This window comes from Adiantum capillus-veneris, chromosome 23 (assembly GCF_014529385.1).
Source record: "Adiantum capillus-veneris isolate H3 chromosome 23, ASM1452938v2, whole genome shotgun sequence".
Classification (NCBI taxonomy): Eukaryota; Viridiplantae; Streptophyta; class Polypodiopsida; order Polypodiales; family Pteridaceae; genus Adiantum; species Adiantum capillus-veneris.
This window is the reverse complement of record NC_140953.1, coordinates 130804888-130822347: the sequence shown is the minus strand read 5'-3', so window position 1 is coordinate 130822347 and position 17460 is coordinate 130804888. Positions and strand designations below refer to the sequence as shown.

Genomic DNA, 17460 nt, shown 5'->3' with positions numbered 1-17460 from the left:
TAACAGACTTAGTAATACTACATCCTTATGTCGTATGCTCTTGAGCTTCTCCTTCATCTTCTCTAGCTTTGTGTGCATTTCTACACCATGAGCACTTTAAGTAAATAAGACACTATGTTGGCATTGATGCCAGCCTATTATAATATCAATGTCTACATTGACAAGTGGGGATATTTTAATCCTATCTTTGAGCACCAATATGATGTACAAATGACACGTTGTATGGCCCTTTGCACCTAACCATGTTATTTAAAATATAATTTGTGCAAAAATAGGCTAAGCTAATGATGTTTCCAAGTGAAGAAGTAGGGTTTAGTGGTACAATAAGGATGCTCAATGATACTACCAAAAATAAGATTTCAAACAATAAATTGAATGGGTAATAAGTAGCATAACTATATTTAAGTCGCAAATTATTACAAAGAAGATTTAGAAAAACAAATACTGAACATATTTGAGAAACGTTACTAGGTGCTATTTTTTGTTTGAAAGTATGAAATAGATAGAAAAATTGTATCACCAAAGAGCATGCTTTAGCCTTCTACTTTGCTGAAAAAAATAAGGGAAAACATGTTAACAATCAAAGAAAGAAGCGGCTTCCAAGTTAATAGAGATAGACTCATGCACACCTACAACTAAGATACATTACAACCCAGTAGATGTACAAATATTATCAAAGATGTAAACAAATCAACAATGAGAGGCACCCAAAAAGCAAAAAACTAGCTCAATGTCTTAACTATGGTCTCGATGGTTGCATCAATGGAGATACAATTGTTTCTTCAAAATGTCACAACGATAAATGTACCCTACTTGACACTACTATATTCAAAGACTCAATTCAATATGATGCAATAGGGCATTTGGATCATATTGGAAAAGCCTAGTTCAAGGCTAGATCCCACATACATAGTCTTATCCAAGGATTGTTTAGGAATGGCTAAGGCTCCCTATACATGGAGCATAGGCTAAAAATCAAGGAGTTTCATGTCATGGGTCCAACAAACCTACATGGATGACTAACTCAAAGTGGGATTAGATGTCAGAGCATTATTGTGGAACACAATAAAAAAGTTTGTAGCAGCTTTTATTGGAGAAGGATGTTGCTTACCAAAACATCCAAGAGAGCTCTAACACTACAACCTCCAAAATCTTATCTCAAAGGTTCTCTCCTAGTCAACACAAAGATGTACAATAAAAAATTTCAAACTTAGAGCTTATTATAACTCTATAAGATCAAGGTAACACTTCACACTCCAAGTGGCCCAATTCTTATCCAAATTTATCGTCTACAAGTCCAAGAAAACCACAACCTTGTTGGCACATCTTTGAGACGAAGTATCCTTTCATTTGACCTCAAAAGAGAAGAGAAGCCAATAATAATTTTCCCTAATCAGTTTATTTTGAGTTTATGATCCTGTATGGATTAACTAACAAAAAAGGTGTAAAATGGGATGAGTAAATTATGCAAAAAGACATTTAGCTTGCCAAAGTCACACAACATACGTTCGGTAGAGAAGCCAAAGACAAATACTACAACATGATAACCAAGCAAAAAAATAAAGGCCATTTACAGCACAATGGCTATTTTTGAATGGTCTTCACAAGCATTTACCTCTTTTACAAAAATCACGTGTCACAAGATTAGCCTAAAAATTCCCATTTTTTGTGGATTTGGGAGATCCTCACCAAAATTACACTATAAAGTACCATGTCCATTTTTTGGGATGCCCATAAGGATCTCTTCAATCATTATTTGAGAATTTTGTATTGATAATATAACAGACGCATTATTTTGTGCCAAATAAAGTATATCGAGGTACTGACAGATAGATTGATCTCGAGGAATGCAAGCTTATTTCTATCCTAATGATGCCAAGCGTTGCTTTGATCCTTAGCTCTTTCAATGGGCTATTGATTACCTCATTTTTTATATGCATGACGACCAAATATTGAGTTTGTAGTTTCATACAAGAGAAAATTTATGTAACCACTAAGCAATGTGTGTGGGCATAAGATTGATTAGATCTTTCACTACTTGAGTGCAACATACACCTTGATTTGTTTAAGTCTTAGGCACATCATTGCTACCAAATTTTCATTTTTCTTTTGGATTCAAACTAGGTTGGTTTTTATGAAACTCGTGCCTCCACAAGAGATTTTTGCTTTGTGGTTGACAACCCACGGATATTGCGGTTGAGCAAGAAGAAGCCTATGTAGCCATTTCTCTGGTTGTAAAGTTGAGTATAGGACAAATTCAAACCTATGGTTGAGGATGTTTGTCTCCAATATCTTGTGGTTGATTTCTTTGTTGATTATTAAAAAGTGGAAACACATGCAATTTACAAAAAAACTAGTGTTTCATGCTCGTGCCACAATCTTCTTAGTACATTATGACATGTTGAAAAGGCCCTCACAAGAGACATTAACTTCACAATCTGCCAAAGCTCTAATATAGGACAATCTCAACCTTCCAAGCGAGATCGACTTGACATATGTGTTAACATAGCAACCTCAGCCTCTCAAGAGAGATCAACTTGGCATGTGTGCCAACACTTCTCTATTTTCTAGAAAGGATTTCTATTGTGAGAACCTTGAAGCTTTCTTCCAAGCTTGGGGCTATGAATCGATCACCGTCTTTAAGAACTTGGCACTTCCATGTGTATTTGCTTGAGCTCAAGAGCACACTTAGTGAGTGTTTTGCACAATCTCTTTTCATAATCCTGAAATCACCAATTGGGAAAGAGAAAATCGACGAAATAAGCTAAATTTAACATTAGAATCCAAATTTCAAAGATTTTGGAACCCTTACAAAAACACAAATTTATTCTACTCAAGAGAGCTACAGATTGTGCATACAATTAAACACATCTCGATGACGTATTGAGGAGACAAAGACAAGCTACACAAATTTCATCTTGCATAAATTAGGAGATACCTTTCTTTAATTCAATGCAAATTTTTTGCCCAAAGTTTTTAGCATAAATGAAGGTCAATGCCATTCTTGGACTAGAGCCTTATATAACAACAATGGGCCATGCAATGGATCCATGAGCACTGTATGAACCCCATTAGTACTATCAAAGATCCTAAGACACACACACACACCACCTCAACACAAAGCTAGGTTGGTATTGTTCACTATAATTTTGTTTTATTTCACCTCCACAAAGACCATGCAATATTATATTTAGCTCATATAATTTTTTTAATTTTTTTTTCGTTCTTTCTATCAAAGGATGTTCAATGAAAGAAAAATCTCATGTTTTAAGCCACACGGCAATCAAACAATATTCACCAAAATCTCGTCTTGTCCAACATCATTAGAACACTCAAAGAAAAACACATAAATATGTTGTTACAATTAGACGTCAATATGATTCAAGTTGCCAACTCTCTACCATGTGTGTTCTATTGAAGCAATTACAACTGAAATGCTCTATGCCAAACTTTTATATACGAATACATACATACATACATATATACACATAGTACTTATTCTAGGGCAACCATTTCTTTTGCAAGTTGTCAAGCTTGTCTCAAGTATAGCCTTGGATACACTTCCCACGCAAACATTGCTCAAAAAAACTATTGTAATCATCCCAGCTTTTGTGTAAGGTGATAAAATTTACAAGCTTCGGAGGGTTACTAAGGATTGCCCATCCCTCTCTAAGATTTTTCCATCATAAACAGTATACATTAGTGGGTAAATTATTTCACAGCTTAAAATACTTTTAGATAAATCAATAACAATCTCTCTTTCTCTGTGCCTCTCTCATGTTTCACATCACATAGGTATCAAAATGATTTGTCAAAAAGAAAAAGTCCTCCAGATGATGCTCACTCTCTGAGTCAATTAAACCAGGAAGAAATAAATATGTGCTTTTGCTTCTTACATTGTCTGATGAAAATTGAGAGTCTCTCAAAATCTAATTGAAAACATTGATGAGTTCCTAAAATCTAAACCCGGACTTGAAGAGAGTCCAAACTTTCGAAGCTAAAATCGGAGTTACAGATAAAGCAAATGTAAACAGATTATAGCAATTGTATTATACCTTTTGGATGTACCCTATGAACACCTAATCCTCGCTAGTTGGAGATTACTGCCTAGTTTGGGTCTTTTTAAAGTGAACAGCTTCACATCTTGAGCTTAACCCTTGGTGGATATCTATTTTGTTCAAGCCAGTCTAACATTTGTCCTCTGGTTTCAAATTCTCTACAAATTAGAAAACCAGTCGAATCAAGCTCTTTAATTTGTTTTAGGCAGATGTTGGAGAATACCTGACTACTATCAAGATCTTGTGAGCCTTGAGGTGTGTGCGCGCATGTGTTCGTTTGTACTTTTATCTTTGGACCTTTGTAGTTGCATTGCTAGTCAACTACTGTGTTTTCAGAAGCCACCTCATCATCATTCCTACATTGATGCCTTCATCATGGTTTGAGTTCTATAGGTCATTACACAATTGAGTGGCGAGTGCACAGACATGTCGATGGTTGTCTGCGTTTAAGTTCAATCACAGTCAAATTTGGTCCATGGGACTATTCACGCCAAAAATCCCTCCCTTAAAAGTAATGGGAAGAATAGCTGGCAATATATGAGTAGAGCAACATCTGCGAAATGGTGGTTTTGGAGATATGTTTCTGCTATTATATGCTGGTAACCAGTAGTTATATACACTCCTAAAATAAACATTCGCAAGAATGGCAAACCACTTGTAGTAGAGAAGCCTTTCAATTTGATACATATGCCCCCACATTACAAAATGTTTAAATGCTGCAAAAAAACATTTTGTCTGCTTCTTGGGCAACAATTCCTTTCTATTGTACACATTCTTCTCCTCTTCAGAATTGGATTTTGCAATCGAGTGGATTTGGTCCATGACAGCTTGGCCCAATCATGACAATGAAGCTGTTTATCAGTTTCTTTTCTTTGTTATTCAAACCTCAAGGGAGAAATCAGAATCCTTATGTACATTGGACATTGGGACTTCCTTCCCTGTGAGTCTCTACTCAAATTTCTCCCACTTTACCAAACCCAGCGGCAAGTGTTACACAATGTAGTCACCAACCGCCCGGAGAATTGCACAGAATCGCTTTTCCTTGTAATAAAGTCAACATGTCGACAAGGTAAACCCAATGGGCTCCGTCCCCTTATCATGATTTCCACCAGCAGGACATGAATCTTTTAAGAAAGTTCAAACCCCGCATTGGCATGTATGGCATACCGTAGCTTACTTTTCAGAGTACTCGTCCGTTTATATGTTGGAAGCTGACAGACAAGAAGATAAGGCAGTTTGAAGGATGCCGTTAGTATGTCTGCTAAAAAATTGTTGATTGCTTACAGCTTCAAATTTCTTGGACTACCTTCAAAGTATTATAACAGGTGGATGCAGATGGAAGGCGATCAACATCTTGCCCTCCTAACATTGCCCAAACTGTTGTATCGCAGCTCACCTGCATAATAATCATTAGGTGAGAATAAGCAGGGATACCCACACAAGTATGAATGGCCATGAGAGAGAGAAGAAGAAGAAGAAGAGAATTTTGGTCGTAGAAACTATCCCAAGAGACCTTAAAGATCTATTTGACGAGGAGAGTTGAACTCAAGATCTGTTATTCAAAAGGGAAATGGCATAACCAATCTACGAGAGAGAGAGAGAGAGAGAGAGAGAGAGAGAGAGAGAGAGAGAGAAAATGAAAATGAAATGAAATGTTATATTAACGTCTTCAAAAGGCCAAAATGACCTATGAGACCAATCAGTTACAAAATAGTGAATCTAATACCATGTCTGGGTACAAAAGAACTAGAAAAGAACTAGAAGTGGAACAAAATACTACTACTACTACTACAATCTAAAACTACGTGGGTGTAGCAGCTGATACAATAGGTACCCGGTAAACTGGATGTAACAGTGTGTGAAACAAAGATGGAAGAAATGGTGAGGATCCATCCTCATCTGCACTCTGGATGTCGAGAGAGTATGGCTCGAATCTTCTGTTGTAGTCTCCGTCGATGCTGTGTAGCTCCTCTCCTCAGTCGCGGTCGTTTGTATCTCTGTAGCTCCAATGCTCGGTCGATGAGAGTGCCAGTAGTGGTCGAATGAGTGTGGGACGAGCTCTGCAGTGGTGGCTGCTCCTCTGGCTGTCCCATATCTAGTGAAAAGAAATCTGTAATGTGTCTCTGGGACTGCCTCTCTCTAGCTCTCCCTAGTAAAGTGTCTCTATACCTGTGTAACTCAAGTAGATATAGTCCAAGACATCTCTGATCCTCATAACTCATGACCCTAGATAGAGGACCAAAACCCTCTCTGAATAAGCAGTGGAAACGCCCCCGTATCTCATAGAACACTGTGCAATGACATATGTAGTGCAACTCTGTCTCTGGCTCTCTCTGGCATAATCGGCATATCCTGCTGTCTGCTGGTATCCCTCTGAATCTACCAGTCTCAATCTCGAGCTGATGTGAGGATGTGCGTATCTGACCAATGGCACAACGCAAACCATGAGACATATGTGTGTCCATGTAGCTGGGTCGAATCACAAACCCATCTCCTGTGAGGTGGAGAAGATGCTCTCTATAGAAAGCCATCTTTGTGCTCAACTCCTGAGGCGGCTCTATCCATGTCCTCCTGGTGTCGAGCTGGATCAGGTCCTGACGAATGAGTCTAGTGATCTCCACCCGTGTAAGAGACAGCGAGGGTGCCTGAAGAGAATACTGGAAAGGGGGCAACCTGTCCATGGTGAAGCCATGCGTCTGAAACCATGAAGTCATCTGTGCATACCAGCATGAAGTGTCCCCCTGTAGAGCTAACTGTCTGGAAGACTCAAGGGCCAATCTAGCATATCTGTCTCTAGTAGTATCCCATAGGCTGTGCACAAAGGACACTGATCTGGTAAGCGCCTCAATCTCCATGGGGGGGGCAGCTAGCTCTGCTCGAATGATCGCGTGAGGTACGGAGGCCTTGGCTCTAATCAATCGGGAGATCATAGATACCAAGGGCCTCTCCATACCTCTCCAACCATCCTGGCCTACAGAAGGTCCCCATACCTGTACCCCATACATCATAGCTGAGGCTACTAAAGTATCAAAGAGCCATAACTTTGTCCGAGGTTCCTGGAACTGAACCTGCGAACACATCCTCTCCAAGCCTCCCAAGGCCGCATAAGCTCTGGTCAGTCTAGTCTTTGCTGCTCTCCCCAAAGAAAACCTCGGCCCAGTGAAGACTATCCCAAGGTAAGTGTATGCATCTGTATACTCCACAATCTCTTGACCATACGTGAAGGTTGGTGCCGATCTCCTGATCCACTGCGGTGTGGTGTTAAACACCATGACCTTGGTTTTACCAAGGTTTACAGACAATCCACTATCCTCTGCAAAACTGTGTAATGCATCCAACTGTCGCTGCATACCCTCTGGAGAGTCAGAGATCAAGACAATATCATCAGCATATAACAACAATGGGATCCACGTCCCTGCCAGCTGGGCACCTCTATCACCCTCTCTGTCAATGTAATCAGACACCTCATCAACATACATACCAAATAGAGTAGGAGACAATGGGCAACCCTGTTTCACCCCGATAGTGGAGTGAACTAAGTCTGATATCCCCTCTGGGGTGCGTACATGTCCCATCACTGATCTGTATAAAGCCATAATCCCCCAAATCAACACTGTGGGCACCCCCATCTCCTGCAGTCTGCGCATCAGTCGAGCTCTTGGTACCATGTCAAATGCTTTGCGGAAATCCACAAAGCTACAATAAATCCGTCTCCCATGTGACCTGCCCTCCTCAATGATAGCTCTGAGTGTCAGAATATGGTCAAGAGTGGAGAAACCCCTCCTGAAACCTGCCTGTCCCTTTGCCCGTACACCCTCACCCTCTGCCCAGTTACTCAACTGCTGCTCAATAATGGATGCATACAATCGTGCCAGTGTGTGTCCAACCATAATAGTGCGGTAATTTCCAGGCTCTGTAGGATCACCTGCCTTGAATATAGGCACAATAGTAGACAACCTCCAAGTCTCAGGTAATCCCTCACACATGGCACGATTGAACAACACTGCAAGAACCTCCATCAGCATATCCCTAGCATGTATAAAGTGCTCCGCTACTAGACCGTCATGATCGTAAGCCCTCCTGGTCCTCATCCTGTCAATGGCTCTCTTTACCATCTCAGTGGTAAAGAAGGTGCTCGTAGGTGGACATGGCTCTGTAGGATCTGGAAGGGGATCCTGCCCAGGAACCGTATATAACGATGTCGCATACTGGCCCCACACATCAGGAGAAGTAATCAGAGAGAGAGAGAGAGAGAGAGAGAGAGAGAGAGAGAGAGAGAGAGAGAGAGAGAGAGAGAGAGAGAGAGAGAGAGAGAGAGAGAGAGAGAGATGAAATGAAATGTTATAATATTAACGTCTTCCAAAGGCCAAAATGACCTATTGAGACCAAAAGGTGACATTCATGTGTGACTCTGGTACAGTGTTTGGGTGACATAAAATAAAAATAAATGAGGGTATCTACAGTGGGTAGGTATGTAAGTCTAACGTACATCCTGATCATCAATATCCTCATCACATAATACATCAGCTCAAAGCATATGGGAGGGGTATAATCATATGTGGGCTAATGAGGTGCACAATGGTGATCATCCCATGAACTCTCTCATGGGTCTTTGCAGTATGGCCTCAATGTCCTCCATGGTCAGCTCTCCCGGGGGGGGGGGGGCGCTCAATGTTGCTCAATGATGCTCCATAGCCTCCGATGTAGACCTCGTCTACGATGTGAAGATCCTCGCATCCTTGGGCCTTGTGAGAGGCCAAGCTGGATGGCTTGATCAAGAAGGATGCCCCCATGAGGGTGTGACTGGCCCTCATTGGCCAGTTGTTGCGACGACTCAAGCGCTAGTCGTGCATATTTGTCGCATGGTAGCTCCCATGTGCTATGAATGAAAGACACTGATCTAGCAAGAGCCTCCACTACAATCGGTGGTGCACTCATCTGATAGTCTCATGTGGCACTGAGGCTTTCACCCGGATCAGCCTGGAGATCATGGATACAAGGTAGACGTACTCCAAGTCTCAGGAAACCCCTCACACATGGCCCTGTTGAACATGAAGGGCAACAAACCATCAATATGATCTCTAACATGAATGAAATGCTCTGCGACTATACCATCATGATCTTGTGCCCTCCTTGTGTGCAGTCTGTCAATGGCTCGCCTCACCATCTCTATTGTGAAGAAAGTAGAAGTGGGAGGACAGGGCTCCCACGGGTCTGCTCTGCTATTGTGTATAGAGAGGATGCATATTGTGTCCATGTCTCTGTAGAAGTGATGACTGGAGAGCACAGGAAAAGAATTGTCAGAGTTCTACACAACACATAGGGGTACACTATAAGAGGACAATGCAAATAGTAAAAAGATGCCTTGACCGTGACCATCACCAGGGAATAGAAGGTTTCAAGTATAAGACATTCATGGGAGACGGCTCTTCATGTAACGAGCAAACAGGTGATTGTTCTCTTAAAAGTCGCTAGGCCTCCCTAGAATCTTGGCTTAAGAGTATCTAATAGATATCGTTCAAAAGCTGAGCTAAGAACGCTCTCTTCTTTCGCCGTATAAGGCATCGAAAGAGTATACACGACTGCCCATGTGTGATGTTTCCCAAAGCCACCTTTGTTTGTAGTCGGGATCTCCTCTCTCAACACTCATCATCATACCAACTATTCTGAGGCATGCTCTCCCATTAAGCCGAGAGTGGGGAAAAGATGTGGCTACTTTTGTGTGTATCATCTCTGACAATAACTGGGTGAGCTCTAACAAGGGTCTATGCCCTGCTAGAAGACTATACAATGCTGCTATATACTCTCTGCAAAAGTGGTATATTGGATGGCGATGTGTTGCATGATGAAAGCCACCAATAGTGTAAGTAAAATCTACTGCAAAATATATTTGGGCATTATCTACGGCCACTCAAACAGGTCCAGGCGAGACTAATGAGTCTTAATGCGTGGTATAAGTGATATGCAAGCCAAAACATAATCAACAGTGCTAGCCCCATGTCTATGAGGGAAGCAAGTGAAGCTCTTGAACCAAAGTATCTATCAAGGCCATTCAAAATGGCCAATCCATGTGTTGTGCCCATCTCAAACAAATATCTCCCATACTTGGTAAACTCGTCAGCATCCTCTGAGGTCCAAGAGAGCCCCATATCTGTGGAGTCTAGCAACATGTCCTCAGCTTCCTCTGAGGTCCTGGAGAGCCCCATCTCTATGGAGTCTAGCTCTCTCAACATCTCCTCATAAGTGTTAAAGAAGGATGCCTAATGGCATGCTAGCATTAAAATCCCCGAGTAGGATGGCATCTCCATCCCTTGAGAACTCCCAAAATATCCTCATCTATTATCATGTATGGTGATTGCCTCTTAGGCGAAGCATAATGAGATGTGCTAGGAGGGTAGTAACATATGGCAATGTACAAGGCTCTTCCCTCCTCCGCTCTAACTCTGACCCACATATAGCGGACACTCTCATCTCTGTGAACCACCTAGATGATAGGGTGTAACTTCTCCCTAAATAACACTGCTACTCATCCTGATCCTTTGCTATTGTGCTCATTAGGAGCAACTTGTCTACATGTGCTCTCCCATCTGTATTCAATCACCCTCAAGAGACTGCTCTCTTGGCTCTGATGCTTCTTTGAATAGAAAATGATGTTCCTCCCTATGAAGGAATCCTCGAAGGCTCCGATGTCCAATCGTAAATGAATCCTTGCAATTTCATATTGCAAGCTTTAGGTTAGTCCCATAGGTTGCGCACCATCATGCGGTGCGTTTCTCAAGTCCTATCACTTTGCCTTTTCTTTAGGGGAGAAGAAGAAAAAGAAGAGAGTTTTAACGTCGTAGGAGAGAGAGAGAGAGAGAGAGAGAGAGAGAGAGAGAGAGAGAGAGAGAGAGAGAGAGAGAGAGAGAGAGAGAGAGAGAGAGAGAGAGAGAAATGAAATGTTATATTAACGTCTTCAAAAGGCCAGAATGACCTATGAGACCAAACTGATACAAAAGTGGTGAATCTGTTACAATGTCTGGGTACCTTAGTACTAAAGTACTAAGTGTGAAAAGTGTGAAAATAAATGTGAAAAACTAAATACAAATATTAAATAAACTTCTTAGGAGCATTCTAAGTGTCCGGCTAGAATGCTTCTAATCCTTTGTTGTAGTCTCCTCCGGTGAAGTGTGCTTCTGCATCTCGGTCGTGATCGTCTCGATTTCCTAAGCTCAATCGCCCTGTCAATGAGGGTGCCTTTGGTATGAATGTGGGTACTCCTTTGTGCTGGCTTCTGGCCTCTTGCTTCTCCTTCCACTCCTGCTTCTCTCAATCCGAAGAAATCTGTGATCTGTCTCTGAGGCTGTAGTGCTCTTTGTCTTCTCATTAGATTATCTCTCTGCCGATGTAGTTCCAGTAGGTACAAGCCTAAGCATCTTTGATCTTGGTATTGCATGACTCTATCTAGAGGTCCAAAGACTTCTTTAAATAGGCAATGGAAACGCCCACGTATCTCATAGTATACGGTGCAGTGGCATATGTAGTGTAATTCTGTCTCCGGCTCCATTCCGCATAACTTGCAAATTCTGCTCTCAAGTGAGATTCCCCTAAATCTGCCAAATTCAATTTCCAACTGGTGTGAGGATGTACGAATCTGACCAATAGCACATCTCAACCCATGAGACATGTGGGTATCCATGTAGCTCGGGCGAATCACAAATCCATCTTCAGATAGCTGTAGGAAGTTTTCTTTGTAGTCTGCCATCTTCGTGCCCAATTCTTGTGTAGGGTCTACCCATGTCCTCTTAGTATCCAACTGTATAAGATCCTGACGATGATTTTATTAATCTCCGTTCGTGTAATTGCCAGTGATGGAGCCTCAAGAGAGTATTGGAAGGGGGGTAATCTTTCCATCTGAACCCGTGTCTCTGAAACCACGAGGACAGTTGCACATACCAGCATGATGTATCCCCTTTCATTGCTAATTGTCGAGAGGATTCGAGGGCCAATCTAGTATATTGAGAGAGAGAAATGAAATGAAATGAAATGAAATGTTATATTAACGTCTTCAAAAGGCCAGAATGACCTATGAGACCAAACTGATACAAAAGTGGTGAATCTCTTACAATGTCTGGGTACCTTAGTACTAAAGTACTAAGTGTGAAAAGTGTGAAAGTGTGAAAATAAATGTGAAAAACTAAATACAAAGTATTAAATAAACTTCTTAGGAGCATTCTAGGTGTCTGGCTAGAATGCTTCTAATCCTTTGTTGTAGTCTCCTCCGGTGAAGTGTGCTTCTGCATCTTGGTCGTGGTCGTCTTGATTTCCTAAGCTCAGTCGCTCTGTCAATTAGCGTGCCTTTGGTATGACTGTGGGTACTCCTTTGTGCTGGCTGTTGGCCTCTTGCTTCTCCTTCCACTCCTGCTTCTCTCGATCCGTAGAAATCTGTGATCGGCCTCTGAGGCTGTAGTGCTCTTTGTCTTCTCATTAGATTATCCCTGTGCCGATGTAGTTCCAGTAGGTACAAGCCTAAGCATCTTTGATCTTGGTATTGCATGATTCTATCTAGAGGTCTAAAGCCTTCTTTAAAGAGGCAATGAAAACGCCCCCGTATCTCATAGTATACTGTGCAGTGGCATATATAGTGTAATTCTGTCTCCGGCTCCATTCCGCATAACTTGCAAATTCTGCTCTCAGGTGGGATTCCCCTAAATCTGCCAAATTCAATTTCCAACTGGTGTGAGGATGTACGAATCTGACCAATAGCACATCTCAAACCATGAGACAGGTGGGTATCCATGTAACTCGGGCGAATCACAAATCCATCTTCAGATAGTTGTAGGAAGTTTTCTTTGTAGTCGGCCATCTTCGTGCCCAATTCTTGTGTAGGGTCTACCCATGTCCTCTTAGTATCCAACTGTATAAGATCCTGTCGGATGATTTTATTAATCTCCGTTCGTGTAATTGCCAGTGATGGGGCCGCAAGAGAGTATTGGAAGGGGGGTAATCTTTCCATACTGAACCCGTGTCTCCGAAACCACGAGGACAGTTGCGCATACCAGCATGATGTATCCCCTTTCATTGCTAATTGTTGAGAGGATTCGAGGGCCAGTCTAGTATATCGGCAATTATTTGTATCCCACAAACCATGTATAAAGGACACTGATCGGGTAAGAGCTTCAATTTCTATCGGAGGGGCCGCTAGTTCCGCTCGGGTAATCGCGTGTGGTACGGAGGCCTTGGCTCTAATCATTCGGGAAATCATAGATACCAAAGGTCTCTCCATTGACTTCCAATTATCCTGATCCACAGATGGTCCCCAAATCTGGACCCCATAAAGCATAGCCGAAGCCACCAGAGTATCAAAGAGCCAAAGTTTTGTTCGTGGTTCCTGAAACTGCACTTGTGAACACATCCTCTCCAACCCTCCCAAGGCCGCAGAGGCTCTGGATAATCTAGCATCCGCTGCTTTCTTAAGAGTAAACTTCGGTCCTCCAAATACCACCCCAAGGTATGTGTATGCATCTGTGTACTCTATTGTATCCTGGCCATATGCAAATGTAGGTGCCGATCTCCTGACCCACTGCGGTGTGGTGTTAAACACCATAACTTTGGTTTTACCCAAGTTTACCGACAGGCCACTGTCCTCTGCGAATTTATGTAATGCATCTAGCTGCCTCTGCATTCCATCTGGCGATTCTGCTATCAATACAATATCATCTGCATACAACAACAAAGGGATACATGACCCTGCAAGTTGAGCCCCTCTGTCACCCTCTCTATCAATGTAATCTGATACCTCATCTATGTACATACCAAATAAAGTAGGGGACAGTGGGCATCCCTGCTTTACTCCAACGGTGGAATGAACAATGTCGGAATCCCCTTCTGGAGTACGTACATAACCAGTTACTGACCCTTATAAAGCCATGATCCCCCAAATAATCTCTTTGGGGACCCCTAACTCTTGCATCCTGCGCATCAATCTGGCCCTTGGTACTGTATCAAAAGCTTTTCGAAAATCCACAAAGCAACAATACATCCTTCTCCCGTTTGCTCTTCCTTCCTCAATAATGGCTCTGAGCGTAAGAATATGATCTAAAGTGGAATAACCCCTTCTGAATCTAGCTTGTCCTGTTGCTCTTATGCCCTCATTCTCTGCCCATCTACTCAATTTTTGTTCAAGAATGGATGCGTACAGTCGGGTCAAAGTGTGACCTACCATAATGGTGCGGTAGTTCCCGGATATCATAGGATCCCCTGACTTGAAAATAGGTACGATAGTAGATAATTTCCAAGATTCAGGTAATCCTTCACACATGACCCGATTAAACAGCCGAGCAAGGACTTCTGAAAGTAGATCCCTGGCATGGATCAGATGTTCTGCTACTAAACCTTCATGATCATATGCTCTTCTTGTCTTCATCTTATCAATGGCTTTTTCCACCATTTCCGTAGTAAAGAAAGTACTAGTAGCAGGGCATGGCTCTAGAGGATCTGGTAATGGAGGCTGTCCAGATACCATATATAATGATGTTACATATTGACCCCAGATCTCAGGAGAAGTAATCGTCGGAGGCGGTGAGTGCTCTTGAAATAAGCGCAATGCCTCATGTGAGTCCTGACTCAAGAAGAGCTGATATAAATCCTTCTCTAGTTTGGCTAAAAATGTCCTTTTCTTGCGACGTACTATACGCCGAAGAGCAATCCGAGACTGCTTATATGTGATGATCCCAAGTGTAAGCTCTTTCTGGACCTGGATTCTCGTCTCTCTACATTCCTCGTCATACCAACTGTTTTGAGGCATGTTCCCAGCTCCTCTCTTCTGATCAGGTTGAGTATGTGGGTATGCCTCTTGTGCTGCTCCATGTAGTATCTCTGTTAACTGAGAAGTAATCTCCTCTACAGTATATACTGGCTCGGCTGCCCACATCCTATTATAGATCTTTTCCACATAGACTGAATCAGTTTCTGGCGTGAGTATATCTTGTGTGTGTCTTCTTCCTTTGTACTTGAGAGGCATTGTATTGGAAGGAGATTGATAAGGTCAAGAGAGCATGATCCACTGCAATCCCAACCGGTCTGGGTCCCACCTTGAAGTCCTTGATACTAGAAATAAAGCTTGGTGAAGTCATGACATAATCCACTGTACTGGCCCCATGCCTGTGTGGGAAGCATGTGAATCCCCCAGATAACGGGAAATTCTCTAGACCATTAAGTATGGCCAAACCATGTATGGTTGCCATCTCCATGAGATGTCTCCCATATTCAGTGTGTTCTTTATCCTGTGAGTTTCTAGTAAGCCCCCTTTGTGATAAATCCACTTCTCTGAGCATTTCCTCAGAAGTATCATAGAATACTGCTTGAGAGTTGGCCGTTCTGGCATTAAAGTCTCCTAAGAGAACTATGTCTCCATCTCTAGAGAACTCCCATATGTCATTATTCAATATGGAGAAAGGGGACTGTCCTTTAGGTGAGCAGTAGACTGAGGTACTTGGAGGGAAGTAGCATATAGCGATATATAGAAATCTACCTGTCTCGGCTCTCATTCTCATCCACATATACCTTGCTTGCTCATCTTTCCTAATCTTTAGTAGTGGTTTCAGCTCCTCTTTAAATAAGACTGCTACTCCTCCTGACCCTCGGCTACCCTGTAGAGATCTCTTGTCTGGTCGACCAGTTGTTTCCCATAAATAACCCTTCACATGTGGCATACGCTGTCCCGGTATCTGGTGTGTCTCTGAGTAGAAAACTATGTCTCTGTCCCTAAAGCTGTCTTCAAAGGCACCTACATCTAGCCTATATGACCCATTACAATTCCACGCCGCTATCTGGAGCGTCGCCCCATAGGTCTCGCACCGTCATGCTGAGCGCTTTTCCAGAACCACTACTTTCCCTCCTCTATAAAAGGCGATTTTCCCCTTTTCTCTTGCTGCCCTGATCTCTGGCATCAACTCTTGCATGTGTGCCACTTGTGCCAATGTAAGGTCATCTCCCAGGAAAATACCGGTTTTCTTAAGAGTTGGCCTCTTCTTTAGAAATTCTTTCCTTATTTCTATATTCGGGAAGCGGAGAATAAGTGCCCAGTCCTTTACGTTTCCCTTCTCATCGATTCCTTTCTTGCCCACTCTCCATGCACTTGTGTGTGTGTGTGTGTGTGTGAGAGAGAGAGAGAGAGAGAGAGAGAGAGAGAGAGAGAGAGAGAGAGAGAGAGAGAGAGAGAGAGAGAGATGAAATGTTATATTATACATCTTCAAAAGGCCAAGCCAGAAACCTCATCCACATACATGCCAAATACTGTAGGAGATAGCGGGCAGCCCTGTTTCACTCAATAGTGGAGTGAACCAAATCAGAGATCCTCTCTGGAGTGCGTACATGCCCCACCACTCACCTGTATAGAGCCATGATCCCCCAAATCAACGCGATGGGTACCCCCATCTCTTGCAGTCTGCGCATCAATCTGGCTTGAGCATTGTATCGAAGGCTTTGCGGAAATCCACAAAGCAACAATAGAGCCGTCTCCCATGTGATCTCCCCTCAATAATGGCTCCAAGTGTCGGAATATGATCAAGAGTAGAGAAACCTCTTCTAAAACCCACCCATTCTGCTGCTCGTACACCCTCTCTCTCTGCCCATCTACTCAACTGCTGCTCAAAGATGGATGCGTACAACCGTGCCAATGTGTGTCCAATCATGATAGTGCGGTAGTTTCCAGGCTCCATAGGGTCCCCTGACTTGAAGATAGGTACGATAGTAGACAAACTCCAAGTATCAGGTAGCCCCTCGCACATGGCACGATTGAAGATCACTACTAGAAGCTCTGCAAGCAGATCTCTAGCATGTATATAATGCTCTGCTACTAGGCCATCGTGATCATGTGTTCTCCTGGTGTCAATGGCCTTCATTACCATCTCGGCGGTAAAGAAAGCACATGCGTGTGGGCATGGCTCTGGCGGATATTGACCCCATACCTCCATAGAAGTGATGACTCGTGGGTGAGAGAGAGAGAGAGAGAAATGAAATGATATATTAACGTCTACAAGAGGCCAAAATGACCTATGAGACCAACTGATTACAATGATGAGTCTAGTACCAAGTCTGGGTACAAACAAGAAAACTACAAACAAAGAACTGATAGGAGTGCTACCGACTCCTATGGGTGGCTGGTAGGCTGAGCAATGGTATCATGCCATAAAGGTACAAAGTGGGGATCAGTGTCACCATGATACAATATAGCAGTAGCATGAAGCCTATCCCGATCGACATTCTGGGTGTCGTGCTAGAATCCTGTGGATCCTCTGCCGCAATCTCCGCCGGTGCTGCGTGGCTCCCCTCCTCAGTCGCGGTCGTCTCGATCTCCCTAACTCTATAGCTCGATCAATGAGAGTACCGCTGATGTGTGTATGGGTGGGAACCGAGCTCT

General features: G+C 42.7%; 1 protein-coding gene across 1 annotated transcript in view; it reads right to left on the bottom strand.

Annotated features, from left to right (window-relative positions):
- Positions 1–4713: 4713 nt before the first annotated feature.
- The window catches only part of UPL7 (ubiquitin-protein ligase 7), a 106341-nt gene continuing 93594 nt past the window's right edge, over positions 4714–17460 (bottom strand). The window contains exons 13-14 of the mRNA XM_086496945.1: positions 5365–5454; positions 4714–5269 (exon numbers count right to left, since the gene is read on the bottom strand). Of these exons, the coding sequence (XP_086353071.1) occupies positions 5186–5269; positions 5365–5454 (174 nt within the window). The 3' untranslated portion in view covers positions 4714–5185. The remainder of the gene's footprint in view (positions 5270–5364; positions 5455–17460) is intronic.